Genomic DNA, 18,004 nt, shown 5'->3' with positions numbered 1-18,004 from the left:
CATCCGACAGTTATTTTAGCATTGTATGGAGCAGAATATTACTGCTATTCACTTCCGAACATAAAAGCAATCATCTGACATTTATTTTAGCATCTTCCAGAGCCGAATGTTATTGCTATTTACTTTTGAAAGTAAAAGCAAGCATCCGACATTTATTTCATCATCTTACGGAGTTGAATATTATTGTTATTCATTTCCGAACGTCAAGCAAACATTCAACATTTATTTCAGCATCTTCCGGAGCCGAATGTTATCCTTATTCATTCCCGAATGCAAAATCAAATATCGCACATTAATTTTAGCACCCTACGTAGCTGAATCTTACCGTTATTCATTTCCAAAAGTATAAGCAACATCTGACATTTATTTTAGTATCTTACGGAGTCGATTGATACCCGCTGTTCATTTCCAAAAGTATAGACAAACGTCCAACTTTTTTTTGGTGGCCCGACGTTAGTGTCGAGCCCTGGCTGCGCGGACAAAAACAAATGTCAATTTCATGTTGATTTTTTTTTGCTGTAAATATTCTGGATATAAGTCTGGATTGTGTAATTATATATTATTCAGATTTATGTTCCATTTTGCACAGTTTGAAAATACCCCTATGTTCCTATTATGGCATCAAAAAGTACTGTAGACTAGTTCATGTAGTTAGAAATCTAAAGCAGTAGGAATAGGATGTAGCAGGCACATCATGACATGGTCATTGGAGATTGTAAAATTTTTTGCCTGCAGTTTTCCTTCTAAACTTGTGTATTTTTGTATTTCTCACAGTCTGTAGAGAGTGTAATTATGGTGTCATTTTAAGCCACTAATGGCCCTCCAGAATGCTATTTTCCTTTCAGCTTCAAGGGGGGCGCTGCCCCCTTGAACCCCCGTAGGAGCGCTGCCCCTGAACCCCGCCGGGGGCCTAGGCGGCCCCCTGGACCCCCGGCCAATTTGGTAACTGCCTGTGACTGACTAATTACCTGCTGTCAAAAAAATTAACAAGAACCCTGTGAACACTTAAATTGGTTTTCTGAGGCACGGCTGTCAACTTAGTGAGTTGGGCATCAATGACGTTGCACCTTTTTGCAGGCTCTGACACGATCGCTTGCAGGAATTATTTTTAAAAAATCGCGTACAGAGACAGTGTTTGCTTTCCACGTGTATAAATTGGTGAAGGTTATATTTTTTTACTCTTCTTATTTATCATACAGTGAAAATTCTCCGGACTGCCTCCCTTTAAGGCCCTGTCACACCTTTCCAGGCAAGCTACACAGGCTTGTTGTGTGTATGGATTTTCCAGCACGCAGGGTAATTTTCTGCTGGCGGACAAGGATTTGGGCGAGTTTCGAGTGCGTCCTACCTGCTGGACGTGTGCTACTTATGTTCTACTCATGCTCTAGTTAAACTGGCTAGTTGCATGGGAGTTGCCTGCGAGGTGCTACCGCCATGACCCTTGTACTGGTGTTCTGCGTGGACATCTGTGGGCAATCCCCGCGACTCACCCGGAACAAGTTTGAACATGCTCAAGGGCCCGTCACACCTCTCCGGGCAAGCCTTGCTTATGATTTGCGTGGAACAATTTTTGCTACCTGGAGGTCTCCACAAATGGCCTGCACAGTGACAGTACTCAGCACGTAGCTGTACATAGCTGTGCATGCAAGTCCGATTTACCCGCAGCCCGGGTTACTCGCGGGGATTGCAAGCAGAACGCCAGTAGGAGACCCTTTAGCTGCCGCAAGTCACAGGTAGTTAACCCATGTGCATGTTGAGGGTCAGTTACTACCTTTTTGCTGGTTAGTTGAGAGTCGGCTGTGGCCAGGATTATGACATTCTCTGGGACCTCTGCCAAATAAATATTCCTTCAAAGGAATTCCTTCACTGAGTTGTCAGCCCCCACGCGCCTGACATGCAGGTCACACAGAATACCCGCAAGTAGAACTTAAGTAGCACGCGTCCAGCAAGTAAAACACATGCAAAACTCACCCAAATCCTTGTCCGCCCTCAGAAATTGTCCGGTATGCTGGAAAATCCCTACATGCAACAAGCCCGCGTAGCTTGTACTGTTGTGTCCATGTAGACTATGACCCCGTTTACAGTGCGGGGCTGGGCCGAGCTGCAGCCGAGCCCAGCCTCAATTGCGGGGCCGAGCCCCGCAATTTTGTCCGTTTACACTGCCGGGCTCGGCCGCACTTTTAATTCAAACCTTTCAATATTTTGTTGTAGTGGCGCTCTGCTTGTAAACAAATGCAATATGGTATAGTCTGGTTTTCAGACCCTTTGCCAACTGGATTCCGTCGGCTTTTGCCGAAGGAAAAATCCTTTGCAGGACAAAACCATGTTAAACTATACTAGTTTTCGACGTTGAGGGGCTTAATATCCTGAATAGCGAAATAGTAGAGGCAGAGGGTTTGGAAGCCAGACTAAAATTGGCCGCGCATTTGGCCCAGTTTGCATTTACACTGAGAAAAGGCCGGGCTCGGTCGCGGCCGAGACCACCTCCAGAGCGAGGCCAATTTTGGCCCCGCATTTGGCCTTTTGCGCAGTTACACTGAAGTGGGGCTGGGCCGAGCCGCGGCCGAGCCTCGCACTGTAAACGGGGTCCTATATCTCAAATGCTGCAGAACAAAATTACACCAAAATCACAGGGTATAGCTTATTTCCAATTACTCATGTGAATTTGAATGAAATCGGTTATGGGAAAGCGCCGCTGAAAACAAACATGACCTGACAGATCGCATCTTGCGCTGCCTGCACAATCTAGAACTGAAGTTAGCTGTCTAAATATTATGCGAATGAGGACTACCGCAGGAGCTGAAAATAGTGTGCAACAAAGAGATTACATCTCTTTGGTGTGCAATGATTGTAACAAGCTAAAAGAAGTCGGTTATTGAGAAATGTGTGTGTGTGTGTGTGTGTGTGTGTGTGTTTTGTGTGTCTGTCTGTTTGTAGTCTTGTACAATCTAAGAACTGCATTTCTCATCCGACTTCCCTCAATTTTCCATATAAATTATTTGAACATTGATTTTTGTTGTTGTTCTAGGTCATTTGACAGATTCCTCGCATAATATAGACAGCTAAGTTCAGTTTCATATTGTGCATGCAACGTACGTATGCCGCAATCACTCGCGAGAAACATGAAACTCACATGGATATGAAATAAGCAACTAAGCATATCCTGTGATTTTGGTAAAATTCAGGTTTCTGGAATTTGAGACATCCACATGGACAGTCCCTGCCATGCATTGTTTGCAACTCCTGCTTTTCAGATTTCCCAAGGCGTACACATCAATTTGCATGGACTATCTCTAGATCTAGACTACTGACTGTCAAGTAGGTGATACTGTTTTAATTTAGTGTTTACATCATATGGTAGGCCTATACCTGTATTGTACTTGTAGGCTAGTATGGTTGTAATACAAAATTAATTGTCATCTCAGTGAATAGACTGATCGTAGATCTGTCTCTTCTCTTTAATTGGGCTTCTTACCTAACGATGGTAAAACATGTTAGCATGATCAGTCCCGAGTACAGACAGATCTTCTCGTATCACTTTATTGCAAATGCAGAACTAGGTCTATGCTGTACGGCCTACTTCACGCCGATCCGTAAAATTTTCAGCTAAACTTGCCCTATAAAGGGCTTTTCAGCCCATTGAATCAGTTATATAGTGGAACATCTAGTAAGTAATAAGCTTAACCTATTCCTAATTGGTTTGGCTTACCGATTTTTTAAATTCTGAAAAATTCATATTTTTTGTTTTTCTTACACAGCCACAGGTCTCGCAGCTGCCTTCCAAAACACAGCGCCGTTCAAATCAACTACTGCTGTGCGTACATGGCTGCTGTGCACGCACACGCGCCCGCTGTTTCGCAGCGCGCCGCTTGGCGCCGGTACTTCGTACACATACTTACGTCATCCAAAAGAGAGCCAAAATCATAACTGTCTCTCGCTCAGAAAAGCAAAAAGAATACAGCTTTTTAATATGGATATCCTTCGGGTATCAAAACTGATATATTGACATTGTTAAATGCTCTTAGATTTCTGTTAATGTATAATTTGCCATACTTCAGATTATTTCAATAGGTAGTCGGTTTAATGTTGAACAATGTATTGCTATGGTAACAACACAATGTATTGCTATGGTAACAACATTTTGTCAATAAAAACATATAGAAATATTGTTGAGTGAGCAAAGTCCCTTAGTTTTTGAACATTTAAGATTTTGCACTTAGATGTAACCACTATAGTTTTGAGATGTGCAAAACACTGCTTTGGTTAAAGGGGCATTGCAGACGATTCTCATAATTTCACATCATACAGTACATAAATCAACAGCTCCATTGATAGATTTGTGGAATTTATTGTGGTCCTTGAGCAGAGAAATCAAAATTCTGATAAAAAAAACCCAACACAAATTACACTGAACAGGGATGATGACATCTAGGACCCCGTTTACAGTGAGTGAAAGGGCCGGGCTCAGTCGCTTTCATTTCACTGTAAGCGTGCAAAAGGCCAAATGCGGAACCAAAATCGGCCACGCATTTGGCCAAGTTCTGGAGGTCTAGTCTCTGCCGCGGCTCGGCCACGGCCAAGCCCGGCCTTTTCTCACCGTAAGCGCAAAGTGGGCTAAATGCGGTACCAAATTGCGACCGGCGCGCTCCCAATAATACTGTTGTTTGTTTACAAGCAGAGCCCCACTACGACAAAATATTGAAAGGTTTGAATTAAAAGCCTGGGCCGAGCCCTCCACTATAAACGGACAAAATTGCTGGGCCGAGTACGCCAATTGAGGCCGGGCTCAGCCTGGGCTCGGCCCAGCCCTGCACTGTAAACGGGGTCTAGGAGCCTCACATAATTTCAGAAATGTAGCAATGTAATACCATCACATTACTACGTGCTTGCAAGTTCACATGCCGGGTATGTGTAGAATTTATGCAATATATGCTTTCTTCTTTTGTTCTGCTTCCTTGAGCCCCTACTCATGCATTCTTATAGTGAGGCTGCCATGTCATCATCCTTGTTCATTGTGATTTGTTATACAGTTTGAAAACATTCTTATTCCTCATCCCAATCACAATAAATTCTGAAACTCTGTACCCAATAGTTGTTCATATGTAAAAAGTCTGAAAATCATCCAGAGGTCTCCTTTAATGGTGAGCAATGCATTGCCATTTGCTCAGTTTTAGGTAGGGGTATCAATCACATTCAGTGATAGTTGTAGTTGCATTTGTACTGATGATGTAGAAATTGACAGTAATTTTTGTGTTTTTGTTTTCTGCAGGAAAAACTTGAAATGTCCCAGAACAACTACTTACGACAGATTAATGAGCTGCAAGATGAATTAGCACAGATAAAGGCTATCCGTGAGGAGCTTCAGAAGTATATCCGGGAGCTTGAACAAACCAATGATGATTTAGAGAGGTCGAAGAGGTAAGCCAATAGCTGCTCACTAGGAGAAGTTTGAGAAATGTTCTTTCCCTGTTTCACCTTCAGTTACAGGCTCTATGTGGAGAAATTACTTGTAAAATTTGCTGATATGATCATAGGACTGCACAGTAAACTGCTTGAGGCGAAATATTCAAATTCAAATTCAAATTCAAATTTATATATTGTGCACTACGTGCTCATGATGTGCGCTCTGTGCACATAGTTTCCACAATATTTTCACATTCAGAGCTTGCAACATGCTCAGAATTAAAGGTGTGGACCACCCTGAATCTGTTTAACCGATTCCCATGATATCCCACAACTTTCGTGGTTTGCCTTATTTACGACCAGAAGAGGGCGTCCCACGACCTCAGACTTGGCCAGGAGCTGTAGAATGATTTTAGCCAATCACAGAGCTCCTTACTGGGACTCGGAAAAATAATTTATGCAAAGAAATTAATTTTTGAATGTGTCTTATTGGCTATAACAACTATCAGGGGTTCGAGCCTGCTGAGAAACTAATCAATATTCATGTTTACAGCGCGCATGCATCTTTGTTGCCCCAGCAACTGCAGTGATTTCTTATGCGCGGTATCGTGATATCAATCTCCTCAGAGAGTGTGTGACGATATCTGTTTACCTGTGTCGCATTACGTTAGTGAGTGTGGCGTAAGTTCTCTAGGTTTCCCGTCCATTTCTCTCATTTTTCTCTCTTTTGCTTTCGTATCATTATATCCCATTATTTTCAGAGTACAGTCGTACTTCTGAGTGTTTTGTTCTTTTTTGTTAAGTGATTACTGTAAAAGTGAAAATTTTTGCAATGTAATTTTCGCACATTTCACGCAACCAAAAACCAGCGCGAAAATAAAAGCACGCAAATATTTTTGCTTGCCATATGTTCCTGTGCGTGATGTCTTGATTCCGCGGAATTAAAAACACGCGAAACTCTTCTTACCGGGCCAAGCGCGAAAAATTAGTCGCGCGAAAATATCCACTTTTACAGTACCTCGTTTGCAATAGGTTTGGAGGCGAGTTTTTGTTCGAGTGTTTATTGAGTTTTTTGATTGAACAATGTAGATTATCTTTGTGTGTGAGAGAACATCGTACTTTGTATGGCACCCACTCGTTTGTTTCCGTGTAGTAATTTTACCATAAAGTGTCTTCGTCATTCGTCTTCAAGCATCGGGTTTTCACCCTAGTTTTCCATGTCCCATTTTTTTTTTCCGGTGCAAGATATTCGGTGTATTTTTTTCTACGGTAAAATGCCATCATCGATCGTTTTTATGTATTCATCATAGTTTTCCGCCTCCATTTCTCCATGTATAGCTAGGTCTGCGATGTCTGAATCATTTGCGGATGTGTTTTGTAAGAGTGACTATGATGGGAGTGGTTTTGAGGGTTTTGCGGTGGATGAGATTGGCTGGAATGATAGTGATGGTGATAATGATTCTGGTGCTGTTGATGTAGGAACTCTTATGATGATGCAATTTATTTCGTGTGACCATGACGTTGACTTTGGCGAGTACGACACGAGTAGCCTGGGCCTATGATGAGAGTGACACTGACATGGGGGCTGATGCTCGCTCGTGCACAGGAGTGGTCTAGAGACCTGCATTTTATTGTTATTTTTTTTTTTTTGCTTTTAATTTTTTCCTTTTGGTTGTTCACTCGGGTTTAGTGCTACCAAAATTCATGTCTCTGAAGAAACTCAACCAAAAGCTTGACAATAAGTTTGCATCAGGTCCAGTCTGTAATCAAATGGTGATCTCGATGCTAACTTAGTTTCTATTTAGAACTCGATGAAATCCCATTTTCTTTGCTCATTTTCCCACTAATGAATTATTTAGAACTGTACTTGCATTCACTATTGTGTTATATCAATAAAAAAGAGCCTGCTGAGCAAGTGTTTCATTCTATCCTTTTCATTTCCTTCCTGTCACTGTCTTCTTTGACCCTAGATGGGAAAAAAAAAATCCCATCTTGCCATGTTAAGACAGAACACATACCATCATGAAATATTATGACATTAAACTAATAAAAAAATAGGTAAGCGATGAAAATTCTTGTTTGAAAAATCATAAATCAACCTTTTTTTTTTTTTCATTTTTGGATTGGCAAACCTTCAGAGAATTTAAAGCCAAAACATAGTTCTGGTACGCCTGCAAAAGTTATCAAATTTCGCTCCCAAATGTGAACGTATGCCTAAGAAATGTGCGGAATAACGCTGTAATAACAAGATATTCGATGGGTAACGACGAAAATGCGAAATATTAACCAAAAAGGTTCAGTCTCAGAACTTACCCGAACGGGGTCAGGCTAAACTCGGACTCGGGGACAACTCGGCCTCGCTTTGACGGCGGGCTGAGTTGTCTTGGTTGTCCCTCTGGATTGTACAGTGTTGTACTATGGGATCGGCCTGTATAGCGCTTCGTGTTCTGGCTACTCGCAGTAATGGTCCGAGTTGATACAACGCGCGCATCAAAAAAAAACCTCTTTGGTGCGCATGCAAAATTAGTTTGCGCCTATCAAGCACCTCTAAAAACAATCAAAGACGCTTGATAAACAACAACAACTTCAAAGACAGCACGTCTCAGCAACTCAGGTGATGTGCGTAATACGCTTGAGGACCGCGCGCTGTCCATTTGTTTTGTACAGGATTAGCATGCACTTTCCTGTCTGTTCAATTAACATACAGTAGAATATGGCGATCACGAACTGCGTGTAAATTGTCTGAAATAGGGTCGAGTTTTCCCTGAGACCGAGTTAGTCTGGATCCTTCTGGAATAAAAGTCGGTTTACCGACTTTTATTTTTTATCTCAAAATACTCCAAAACGACTCATCATCCCGGCAAATTGCGTCAGCCAGGTAAGTTTCTTTGTAGACTCTTGCGATATATTGCAAGCGAATATGAAATGGTGCCAGACTGGTTCTCAAACCCTTACCAAAACTATGTTTTCACTTTAATAGGCCATATTTTTCATTTTGGGATTCACAAACTTTTGGAATAAAGCACTTTCAGAGTAACAAGCTCTCACCATTCGTTTTATTCGGGCATTGGGCGATAGCTCAGAAAAGAATATTCTTTGAGGTAAGAAATAAATTTCATTCTTATTTGACATATCAATGATTTTTAGGCGTGGTGTTTATTTTCCGAAAAAAAAAATGAATAAAGTTCGTTATGCCAATGGTTCGTTATTGCAAATCCGATACACGCAGATTCCCAGTGCCGACTAGATGTTTGTCATCCGAAAATACATACCAAGGTTTGTTTATCCAACTTGTGACATTATTCCGGTGGTTCGTTTCTCTTGAAATGAAATAAGATTCGTCGATTAGAGAATGAATCACGTCGTACGAAACTTTTTTGGATAAACTTACTTGCAGTGTACCAAATCAATTTTCGTTTTCAAATGAACGAACCTTGATACTTTCTTCCTCTCATTTTTGTTGTTGTTGTGATTATCAAACCTTCTGAATATTAATAAGGGACAATCAAGAAAAGACAAAATCTTTAAGGCAAGAAATAAGTTAACTACGTGGTTTGACATAGTTTACTTTTTATCGATGAGTAGCAGTGAGTGATACCTTACAAGGATGTATAGAAAACATGGAAATATTAATCGTAAGAAATAAGTTTATCTTTTAGTTTAAAATGGTTGATTTCCTTGCACGGAATGCATTATTCCATTGAAAGGAAATTCTGATGGTTCGTTATCTCGGGTGCACGTCACGAGACCCGTACCCACGAGTCATACAGCTCATGAGTCATACAACCCATGAGTTCGACATAAGGAAACAAGGCCCACGCGACGGACACATTAAACCCCGTGTTGGAGCTGTCGAACTTGTGGGCTGTTTTTATTTAGTGTCGAACTCGTGGGCTGTTTTTTACGGAGTGTCGAACTCATGAACTTTATTTGCCTAGTGTCGAACTCATGGGCTGTATGACTCATGGACCTCTTTTCAATGTTGAACTCGTAGGCTGTATGACTCATTGGTGTCGGGTCTCGTGGGATGACCCGTTATTTCAAATATGAAACTCGCAAAATCTCCAGATGTTTCTTAAAGAAAATGTAAGGGTTTGATAATACGAACATTACTGTGGCATTATTCCCAGGGTTTGTAAATCTGAAAAAAAAAAAGATCGTTAATCGTAAAACAAATTATCATGTACCTAACTGGTACAGTCAAACCTGCCCTAGCGGCCACCTGTCTATAGACCGATTCAATTTCGATGACCTATTCACCTACCGCCGCTAGGGAAATGGAAGCTGCACGGCAGTGTGTGAAATTCAGACACCGCTGACGCATGATAAATTAAGGCAAAATTAAAGACAATTAAGTGAAATACAACGGTATAAAAATGCACAGATTTCGAAACAAACTATGTCTACTAGATTCTCTATTTAATCAGGTTATCACTGCATATTCGTAAAATATGTTGTTTATCTTAGAAGACAAGTTTAGATCAAAGAATTTGATAATTATTTACTGATTTTTTTTTTTAAATCCTTGGTGTCCTACTTGCCAAAGTTAGAATCCACTTCATGGCTAGACTTTATTATTATGACAAACATTTTACAACCTACACTACAGCTAAATAAATGTTTCAAGATGCGTTAAATTCTTATATTGTTTGCACTTCTTCAATGTTCAGCACTGAATTGACCATAGGGTATAGGCCTATTCAATTTTGGCCTGGAACTCTGAATTTGACTTTTGATAAAGTGATACTTATAAATATTAAACCATGGATGGTGGCAAACATCTGCTTCATAATCATATTAAAAGTATGATTTAAAAATCACTTTTGTAGATTATAATATTAGGCGTTAGCGTGATGTTATGCACGGTTACTTAGACCTAAAACAGTAGAAAAGTTCGAAGTTTCGGTTGTAGACATCACGCGACGTAGTCGTAACTTAAGTTTAGGCATATACGGCCTAGAAACGCCTAGATTTATATTCCGTTTGGTTTACTTTAATAGTTAGGCTTGCCTGAAGTTATCGACAACCGAAAATGATATAGGATGTAGGGTTCTAGAGTAGAAGTCAATAGGTCTAGATCTAGTCTGGACTCTTGCCTCGATTTCTAGACAAGATCTAACGTTAGGCAGATTCTACCCTGCTGGCCCGACACTCCCGAGTAAAGGCAAAAGGTAAAAGCCTGTCCTAAAAAGGTTAAGTTAACTGATAGCTTGCAATTTATTGCGCCATATCTAGCTCAAGATTCTTATTCATTATTTGTATTTAATTATATCAGTTAACTTGCCAACAGCCTAGGCTTATTAGCAAGACGTCTGCCTGCGCCTAGCAATAATTCTCCCCAGCGGTTTTTATTCTCTTGCAAGTCTTACACATATGTGAATATACGGGGCTTACACGCGAGTACCCAAGTCATCGCCAAAGAAATAGAGTCTACAAACACTCACGGATCATACCGATATTTACCTTGAAATTCAAGTTTTGGCTACAGCCGTATGTCATCTACCCATTCGCTCATAGTCGGTATAAGTTGTTTAATTTTATTCATTTTTAATTAGCTGGCAAAAAAAAAAAATATATATATAGACTCCATTTGTCACAAATGCAGATGCGTCGATCGCTGCCAGCGCCAGAGATAGCTAGCTGGCCGGCTGGCGCCGGGTGGTAAAAGCACTGGCTGCCCTTGCCACGCATGCACGGCGCTTGCCGACCCGGCCTGTTTGGCCCCCAGTTATGGCGTCGCCTTAAGAGGGCGCACTTCCATGAACAGTCGCTTGAATCGGTCTATAGCGGCCACTGAAAAATCCCCCCCCCCCCCCCCAAGAGAAAAACCCTGTTAAAGACCCTGTGTGTAGCGGCCACCTGTCTAACGCGGCCAGCGGCCACAAATTTTGTTTCCTGCGGTAGATTTTATCCTGTATAGCAGCCAAATTCAGCATGTTTTTCTGCTTTGTAGTCGTGCCAATCATTCATGGGCAACGTTCAGTGATCACCACTGCTACATTCATCACTCAGTCAGTCATAATAATGCAACAATGTCATAAACACTGATTGTTCAATGCATGAAACACGTGTGCATACGTACACACATTATACATGTACATGTATGTAAGTATGTACAGATGTATACAACGATGATACATGTACATGTAAGCAATGCACACAAAGTTGGATAACCTGTCTATAGCAGCCACTTTTTTCATCTCCCTTGGGTGCCCGCTATAGACAGGGTTGACTGTACATAGATCTACGTGGTACAAAACTTACGGCCTATTGGTTTCCGGATTGAGGAATCTTCAGAATGACACATTTTATTTCGCTTTTGAATCAACAAACCTTCAAAATAACTAAACTTTTCTTCTTTTTTTCTTATTTGGTAAAGTGAACCTTTTGAAAACCGAAACTTTTTTTTTCTTTCATTTTTTTGAATTAAAAAACCTTCGGATTGTGAACTGTGAGAAACGAACGTAACTCTTTTTCTTTTTTTATTGATCAGTGGAGATAACTCAGGAAAGAGATAATTTAGTGGGAAAAAAAATAAGGCAGGAAAAAAAAGTTGTTTTAATTTTGACATAGTATACTATTTTTTTTTACCGATGAATGGGAGATAATGCAGATAAGAAATAAAGAGAAAAAGAAAAATAGCCTGTGATAAGGAATCATAATGTTTGACATCCTGGGTCTTCGCCCTTGTGTCCATTATTCCCCCAAGCCCCAGACTGTTTATAACCTCCAGGAATGCACCAGTGTGCGCGGTTTCCTTTGTTGAATGCTCTCTTTTCTACCCACCCCCACCCTTCCCCAAGTCTGGCACCTTGCCATTGTGGGAATTTTCCTTTTTTCTTGGTCAAGTTGGTGTTCACAACCTTGTCTTGACTGCATTCTGTTTTGTTTCTCTGAATTCCTCACTGCGTGCTCTACAGACACGTGGCGCTCAGACAGTTACTGTGTGACTGTTTATGAGGTCACCTACTCACCTGCAGACAGCTTACCGCGAGCAGAAAACACGGCAGTTTCTTCTGCTGTCGCTACTTTTACTGCCACTACTTTTACTCCTAAAATATTGGGCTTTGTCACCATGGAACATTATTCACACACAAATTGCAATGGAATATTCAAAAATAATTACTTGTACTTCCAATAGCGATCGAGTGTTCATGTTGCATCGAAAAGTAAATGTTAGAAAGTTGTTGAAACTGCAGGGCAGCGCAAAAAAAGTCGTTAGTTTAGGGCTTCCGTATGCATGCTTGATTTTATGGGTTTGTTCAAGGAGGTTCAAGAGATGGAGTAACAACCGTGTTATTCCCTTTGATCCCATGTTTGATGCCGCCACAAAGAAATATTTGAAGTATGTGCTAAACTGGAGCTGCCTCACAGATAAGAAAGACAATTGATTCATGTGGCATATTGCATCATGACTCATCACTCTCAGTGGAAGATATGCCTTTATGATGGTACACTACTCTCCGCACAACGTCCTCGCCAGGCGTGGGGGGTGCACCACGCGTAAATTGTGGCAGCCAATTTTGCGCCACGCGTAAATTGTGGCAACCAATTTTGCACCATGCGTAAATTTGGACTGCCACGCGTAATTTTCAGAGTTGCCATGCTTTCTATTGCGCCATGCCTAAGGGTGCGTTCGAGCGCTCTCCTAAAGCAAACTGTACCGTACCGTACCCGTGCCAGAGGAGCGCTCAAACGCTCCTAAAGTGTACCGTACCGTACTGTACCGAGCCACAAGTGGACCACTTCGCGATGTGCTCCAAAAGCGTACCAAAAGCGTACCAAAAGTTCGCTGTAAAGCATGCGCGTATCATGCGCATACGTCACAATGCAAAGACATCATTCTCTTTGTTCGGAACAGCTGTAAGTAGTTCAAGCGCCGGGTGGATGACATTCTTGCTACAAAAATGTGTGACCTTTTCCAAAAATAACTCATGAGGTACGCTTTCTCAACGGAGCACTCGAACGCTTCAAATCTGGCACAGTTCGGTACGGTACGCTTTGGTTCGCTTTAGAGCGCTCAAACGCACCCATAGTTTTTTTGTTATCTTTCTTCCCCTTCTTGTCATTTTTCCCTTTTAAAAATATTTTTTTGCAGTTTCCTTCGAACGCATTCTCGACAGTTACTTGCTCGGCGCTCGCTTTTTGAGGCAAGATCGTCAATCATGTGCGACGTACCCGCATCGCACACGGTCCATTACGGATTCCACTTTGCTTGCCTGCACACGCAGGTGCACAGTGAGCGCAGTATTATACCACGTTCACCGAGATTCCGCTGCGCAAAATTTACGGGTGCTTCTCTCTCCGATCACTGAGAGTTGCCACTGTTACTATACGCGCCCAATCCCCGGAGCAGCAGATCGCAGAGCGAGCCATGTGTGAGTGATCCAGTACATACGCAAAGCCGCCAATCTTTGGAAGCACAAATTAGTACTGTACTCAGCAGCTCAAAAATTTGTATTTTGTTTTTATTTCGTACTTTTCAACCTCCTTTTTTTTCGGATGTTTGCCTTTACTTTTGGAAATGAACAGCGGTAACAATCGGCTCCGTAAGATGCTAAGATAAATGTTGAATGATCCCTTTGACGTTTCGAAATGAATAACAATAATATTCAACTCCGTACGATGATAAAACAAATGTCTGATGTTTGCTTTTATGTTCGAAAGTAAATAGCAGTAACATTCAGCTCCGGAAGATGCTAAAATAAATGTGGAATGATCCCTCTGACATTTGGAAATGAATAACAATAATATTCAACTCCGTACGATCATTAAATGAATGTCGGATGTTTGCTTTGACGTTCGGAAATGAATAACAATTTTAATATTCAACTCCGTACGATGATAAAATAAATGCCGGATGTTTGCTTTGACGTTCAGAAATGAATAACAATAATATTCAACTCCGTACGATGATAAAATAAATGGCGGATGTTTGCTTTTATGTTCGAAAGTAAATAGCAATAACATTCAGCTCCGGAAGATGCTAAAATAAATGTCAAATGATTCCTTTGACGTTCGGAAATGAACAACAATAATATTTAACTCCGTACGATCATTAAATGAATGTCGGATGTTTGCTTTTACTTTTGGAAGTGAATAGCAGTAACATTCGGCTCTGTACGATGCTAAAATAATTGTCAGATGATTCATTTCACTTTCGGAAGTGGACAGCAGTGACATTCGGCTCCGGAAGATGTCAAAATAAATGTCAGATGATTGCTTTTACGTTTGGAAGTAAATAGCAGTAACATTCGGCTCTGTACGATGCTAAAATAATTATCAGATGATACATTTCACTTTCGGAAGTGGACAGCAGTAACATTCGGCTCCAGAAGATGTCAAAATAAGTGTCAGATGATTGCTTTTACGTTTGGAAGTGAATAGCAGTATCATTCGGCTCTGTACGATGCTAAAATAATTGTCAGATGATTCATTTCACTTTCGGAAGTGGACAGCAGTAACATTCGGCTCCGTACGATAATAGAATAAATGTCGGATGTTTGTGTTTAAATTTGGAAATGAATAACGGTAGATATTCTGCTCCGTACAATGCTGAAATAAATAGCAGATTGTTGCTTTTACATTTGGAAATGATTAACGGTATCAATCGGCTCACTTAGATGCTAAAATAAATACCAGATGTTTGCTTTCACGTTTGGAAATGAATAAGGATAACATTCAGCTCTGTAAGATGCTAAAATGAATGTCGGTTGTTTGCTTTTACATTTGAAAATGATTAACGGTAACATTCGGCTCCGTAAGGTGCTAAAATGCTAGTAAATGTTGGATGATTGCTTTTACAATCAGAAATGAAATAACGGTAACCTTCGGCTCTTTACAATGCTAAAACAACTGTCGGATGTTTACAAATTATGTCTGCAAATGCTCCCACTTTCTCATAAGTTTTGACCACCTAAATAGGCATCAACTTTTGTAATAATCTATAAGCCTATATGCTAAATCTTAGAACTCGGAATAACAGTAAGATGATTGAATTTTCTATTCATTTATTTTAGACATGGGTACCTGTATCACTTCAGTAATGCTTGATATTTATTTTTCTATGTTTAGTATGACCGACATAGTTTTTCTTATGTTTTTCTTGATTTTTTCTTGATCTTTTTTTAATATTTTTTCTTGATTTTGGTGGCTGGATCGGGCCACCAAAAATAAAAGGTAATGTGGAGCCGTGACATAGCCGTGCGTTTTTACAAGCTTTTTCATTTTATTGGATTTTAAACATCATCATTTTCCCAAGTATTCCAGTTTCTTTTCCCATGATTGAAATCAGACCGTCTGCCATAACGATGATTGCTAAATGCCACGCTGTGTGTGGATGTGCCGATGTGCAAAACAAGTGCCATGTGCTCTTGCCTTGTTTGAGGCTACTGCAAGTTCAATGGATCAATTGCGACGCAGCTGCGCTTAATGGCTTGATTGCGGTAACAGTTTACATTCGATACGAAGAAATCATCATGTCTTGTACGAGCAAAAACAAAACCGAACAAAAAACAAACAAACAAACAGACAAGACATAACAAAACAAAAAACGAACGAATGTTGATATAGCCAAAACATCTTCGTATATAGTGGACCGTCACAGTTCATAGGTGAAGTTCCTTCAAACTTTGAAAAGTAATACGCAGTTTTAATGAGCTTGAAATTGTCGTGATTTTACTGTCTAACCGGGTAGTGGCTGCATATCATATACTCAGTGAATTTGTGTCTGCAAACGAGACGTGTCCTTTCATAATTATTGTCTTTCTGTGATTCCATAAATCAAGTGATTAATCAATCCCTTTCTATAGTTCAGGAACATCTAAAATAATCAAGTATACAAGTACACTATTATCCAGACTATGATCGACTGTTCGATGTTTCTACTATGGTCCAAAAGAAAGACTATAGAATCATGATCCTTGTAACACCCTGTGTAATGATTCCTTTAATTCTACTCACGAGCTAGTTCTTCGATCTATATTTCCAGGCTATTTACACACTGTTTATTAACAGAATTCTAGTGCGCGCATTCTTTTGTCTGGCACCTGCGTCTGGCACCTGGTTTTCTGGAAATTTCCGCAAGGGGGGAAGGAAGGATGTCAAGTGTCTTCGATCCGAAGAGACTGCATACAATCTTTTCGCTTCTATTTATTGTCGTGTTTCCCCCTTATTCTTTGCTGGCAATCAACAATTAGATTTAGCTTTACAAAGGTTGCTAGTATGTGGTTCTTTTTGTTGTGAGGTAGACATGTATATAATTTTTATTTTCATCATTCAAGGGAGGGGAAATAGAGTAAAAGAGGGAGACATGAAATAAGACGAAGGACTAAACACGTATGCTCAGCATTCGCAGCAAGCTGTCTTTTACACCAGCATCGGTAGGCCTTAATTATAGTCACCATCACTCTGAATCATTTTTTCCTATTCCTATAACATTGAGAAACACGACAACCATCATCACTTCAAGATGAACACCTAAGGCTAGCGAACAAATTACGAAATCCCAACCGACACCACAAAAACTACAAAAACTACAAAAACGAGACATGAAATCTGTCACTGTAAAAGACGAGTTAGGTGATACGCTGGGAGTCATCAGATATCGGTCACATGTGATCGACAACAAAAACAATGAAATAAAGCGACTTTAAGTTATATTGCTGCAATAATATGTTAGTAAAGTCGAATTTTTTGTACCTTTATAATTCAGATCAAATCTTTTATAACAATGGCAAACCACATGGAAAGTCCCGTACGTGTGTCTGCGTGTGCAAGTAGGCCTAAGTAGACAGGTTTTCTTAGTACAGTGTATCTGTACCATGTCGTCCTTGACAAATTGAAACACGACAATAAAGTGTGTCAAAGATCATCTCGATTTTAATATTGGTCTTTTCAAATATGAACTTTGACCCTTATTTGCATAACAAAAACTGCTCTATCTATTCTTGTCATTATGGGAGAGCTCTTACAGCTACAAGCCTGTAAAAATTTCCAGCAGTAAAGAAATGAAGCGTCCAATACAAAACAAAGGAAAATATAGCGAGTGAGTGTCTGTACATGACAATGGGATTTATACCTGAACTAAGGCGCACCTGGTAAATTAGAGACGGGAGAGCGACGCTGTGCGACGCTTCCGCAAATTTCTTTCAATTTCCGACGTCAAGGGACACCCAGCGACAGTTAGCGACGGCGTACAATCACTAGTTTAGACTGTGTGTCGGCGGGCGCCACCGAGCGTCGCAAAGCGTCGGCTAACTCCCAAGTATACTTGTAAAAGACGAGCACTCACAAATGGACCGTTGTATGTACGAAAAGGCGCTTTAATACCTCGTGGCTGTCTCGCTACGTCCGCAAAATAAGCTCCTTCCCTCTACCCTCCCGATGCGTCCCGATGCATCTCGAGGCGTCCCTCGTTGAATGGCGACTATTGTTTCGTAATGAATAGAAAGCTAAGTGCTACTATAGTACTACTAGTGCTAAGCGGAGAAGCCATCGGCAATCCAGGATTTGGGGCCACGTACTGTTTTGACATGAAAATTACACTTACTGATACATGTATTTTAGGTTACAGAAATGAATTGTGACATGATTCAACTCC

The 18,004-nt window shown here is 40.6% G+C and overlaps 1 protein-coding gene across 1 annotated transcript in view; it reads left to right on the top strand.

Moving 5' to 3' along the window:
* The window catches only part of LOC139740060 (nuclear distribution protein nudE-like 1-A), a 295,093-nt gene that overhangs the window by 64,343 nt on the left and 212,746 nt on the right, over window positions 1-18,004 (top strand). Inside the window, exon 3 of the mRNA XM_071650654.1 lies at window positions 5,270-5,418. Within this exon, the coding sequence (XP_071506755.1) occupies window positions 5,270-5,418 (149 nt within the window). The remainder of the gene's footprint in view (window positions 1-5,269; window positions 5,419-18,004) is intronic.

Source organism: Diadema antillarum, unplaced genomic scaffold (genome assembly GCF_040938485.1).
Source record: "Diadema antillarum isolate AM-2024a unplaced genomic scaffold, OU_Dant_1.0 seq00000830_RagTag, whole genome shotgun sequence".
Classification (NCBI taxonomy): domain Eukaryota; kingdom Metazoa; phylum Echinodermata; class Echinoidea; order Diadematoida; family Diadematidae; genus Diadema; species Diadema antillarum.
Note: the sequence above shows the minus strand (reverse complement) of the source record. Positions and strands in the feature narration are given on the sequence as shown.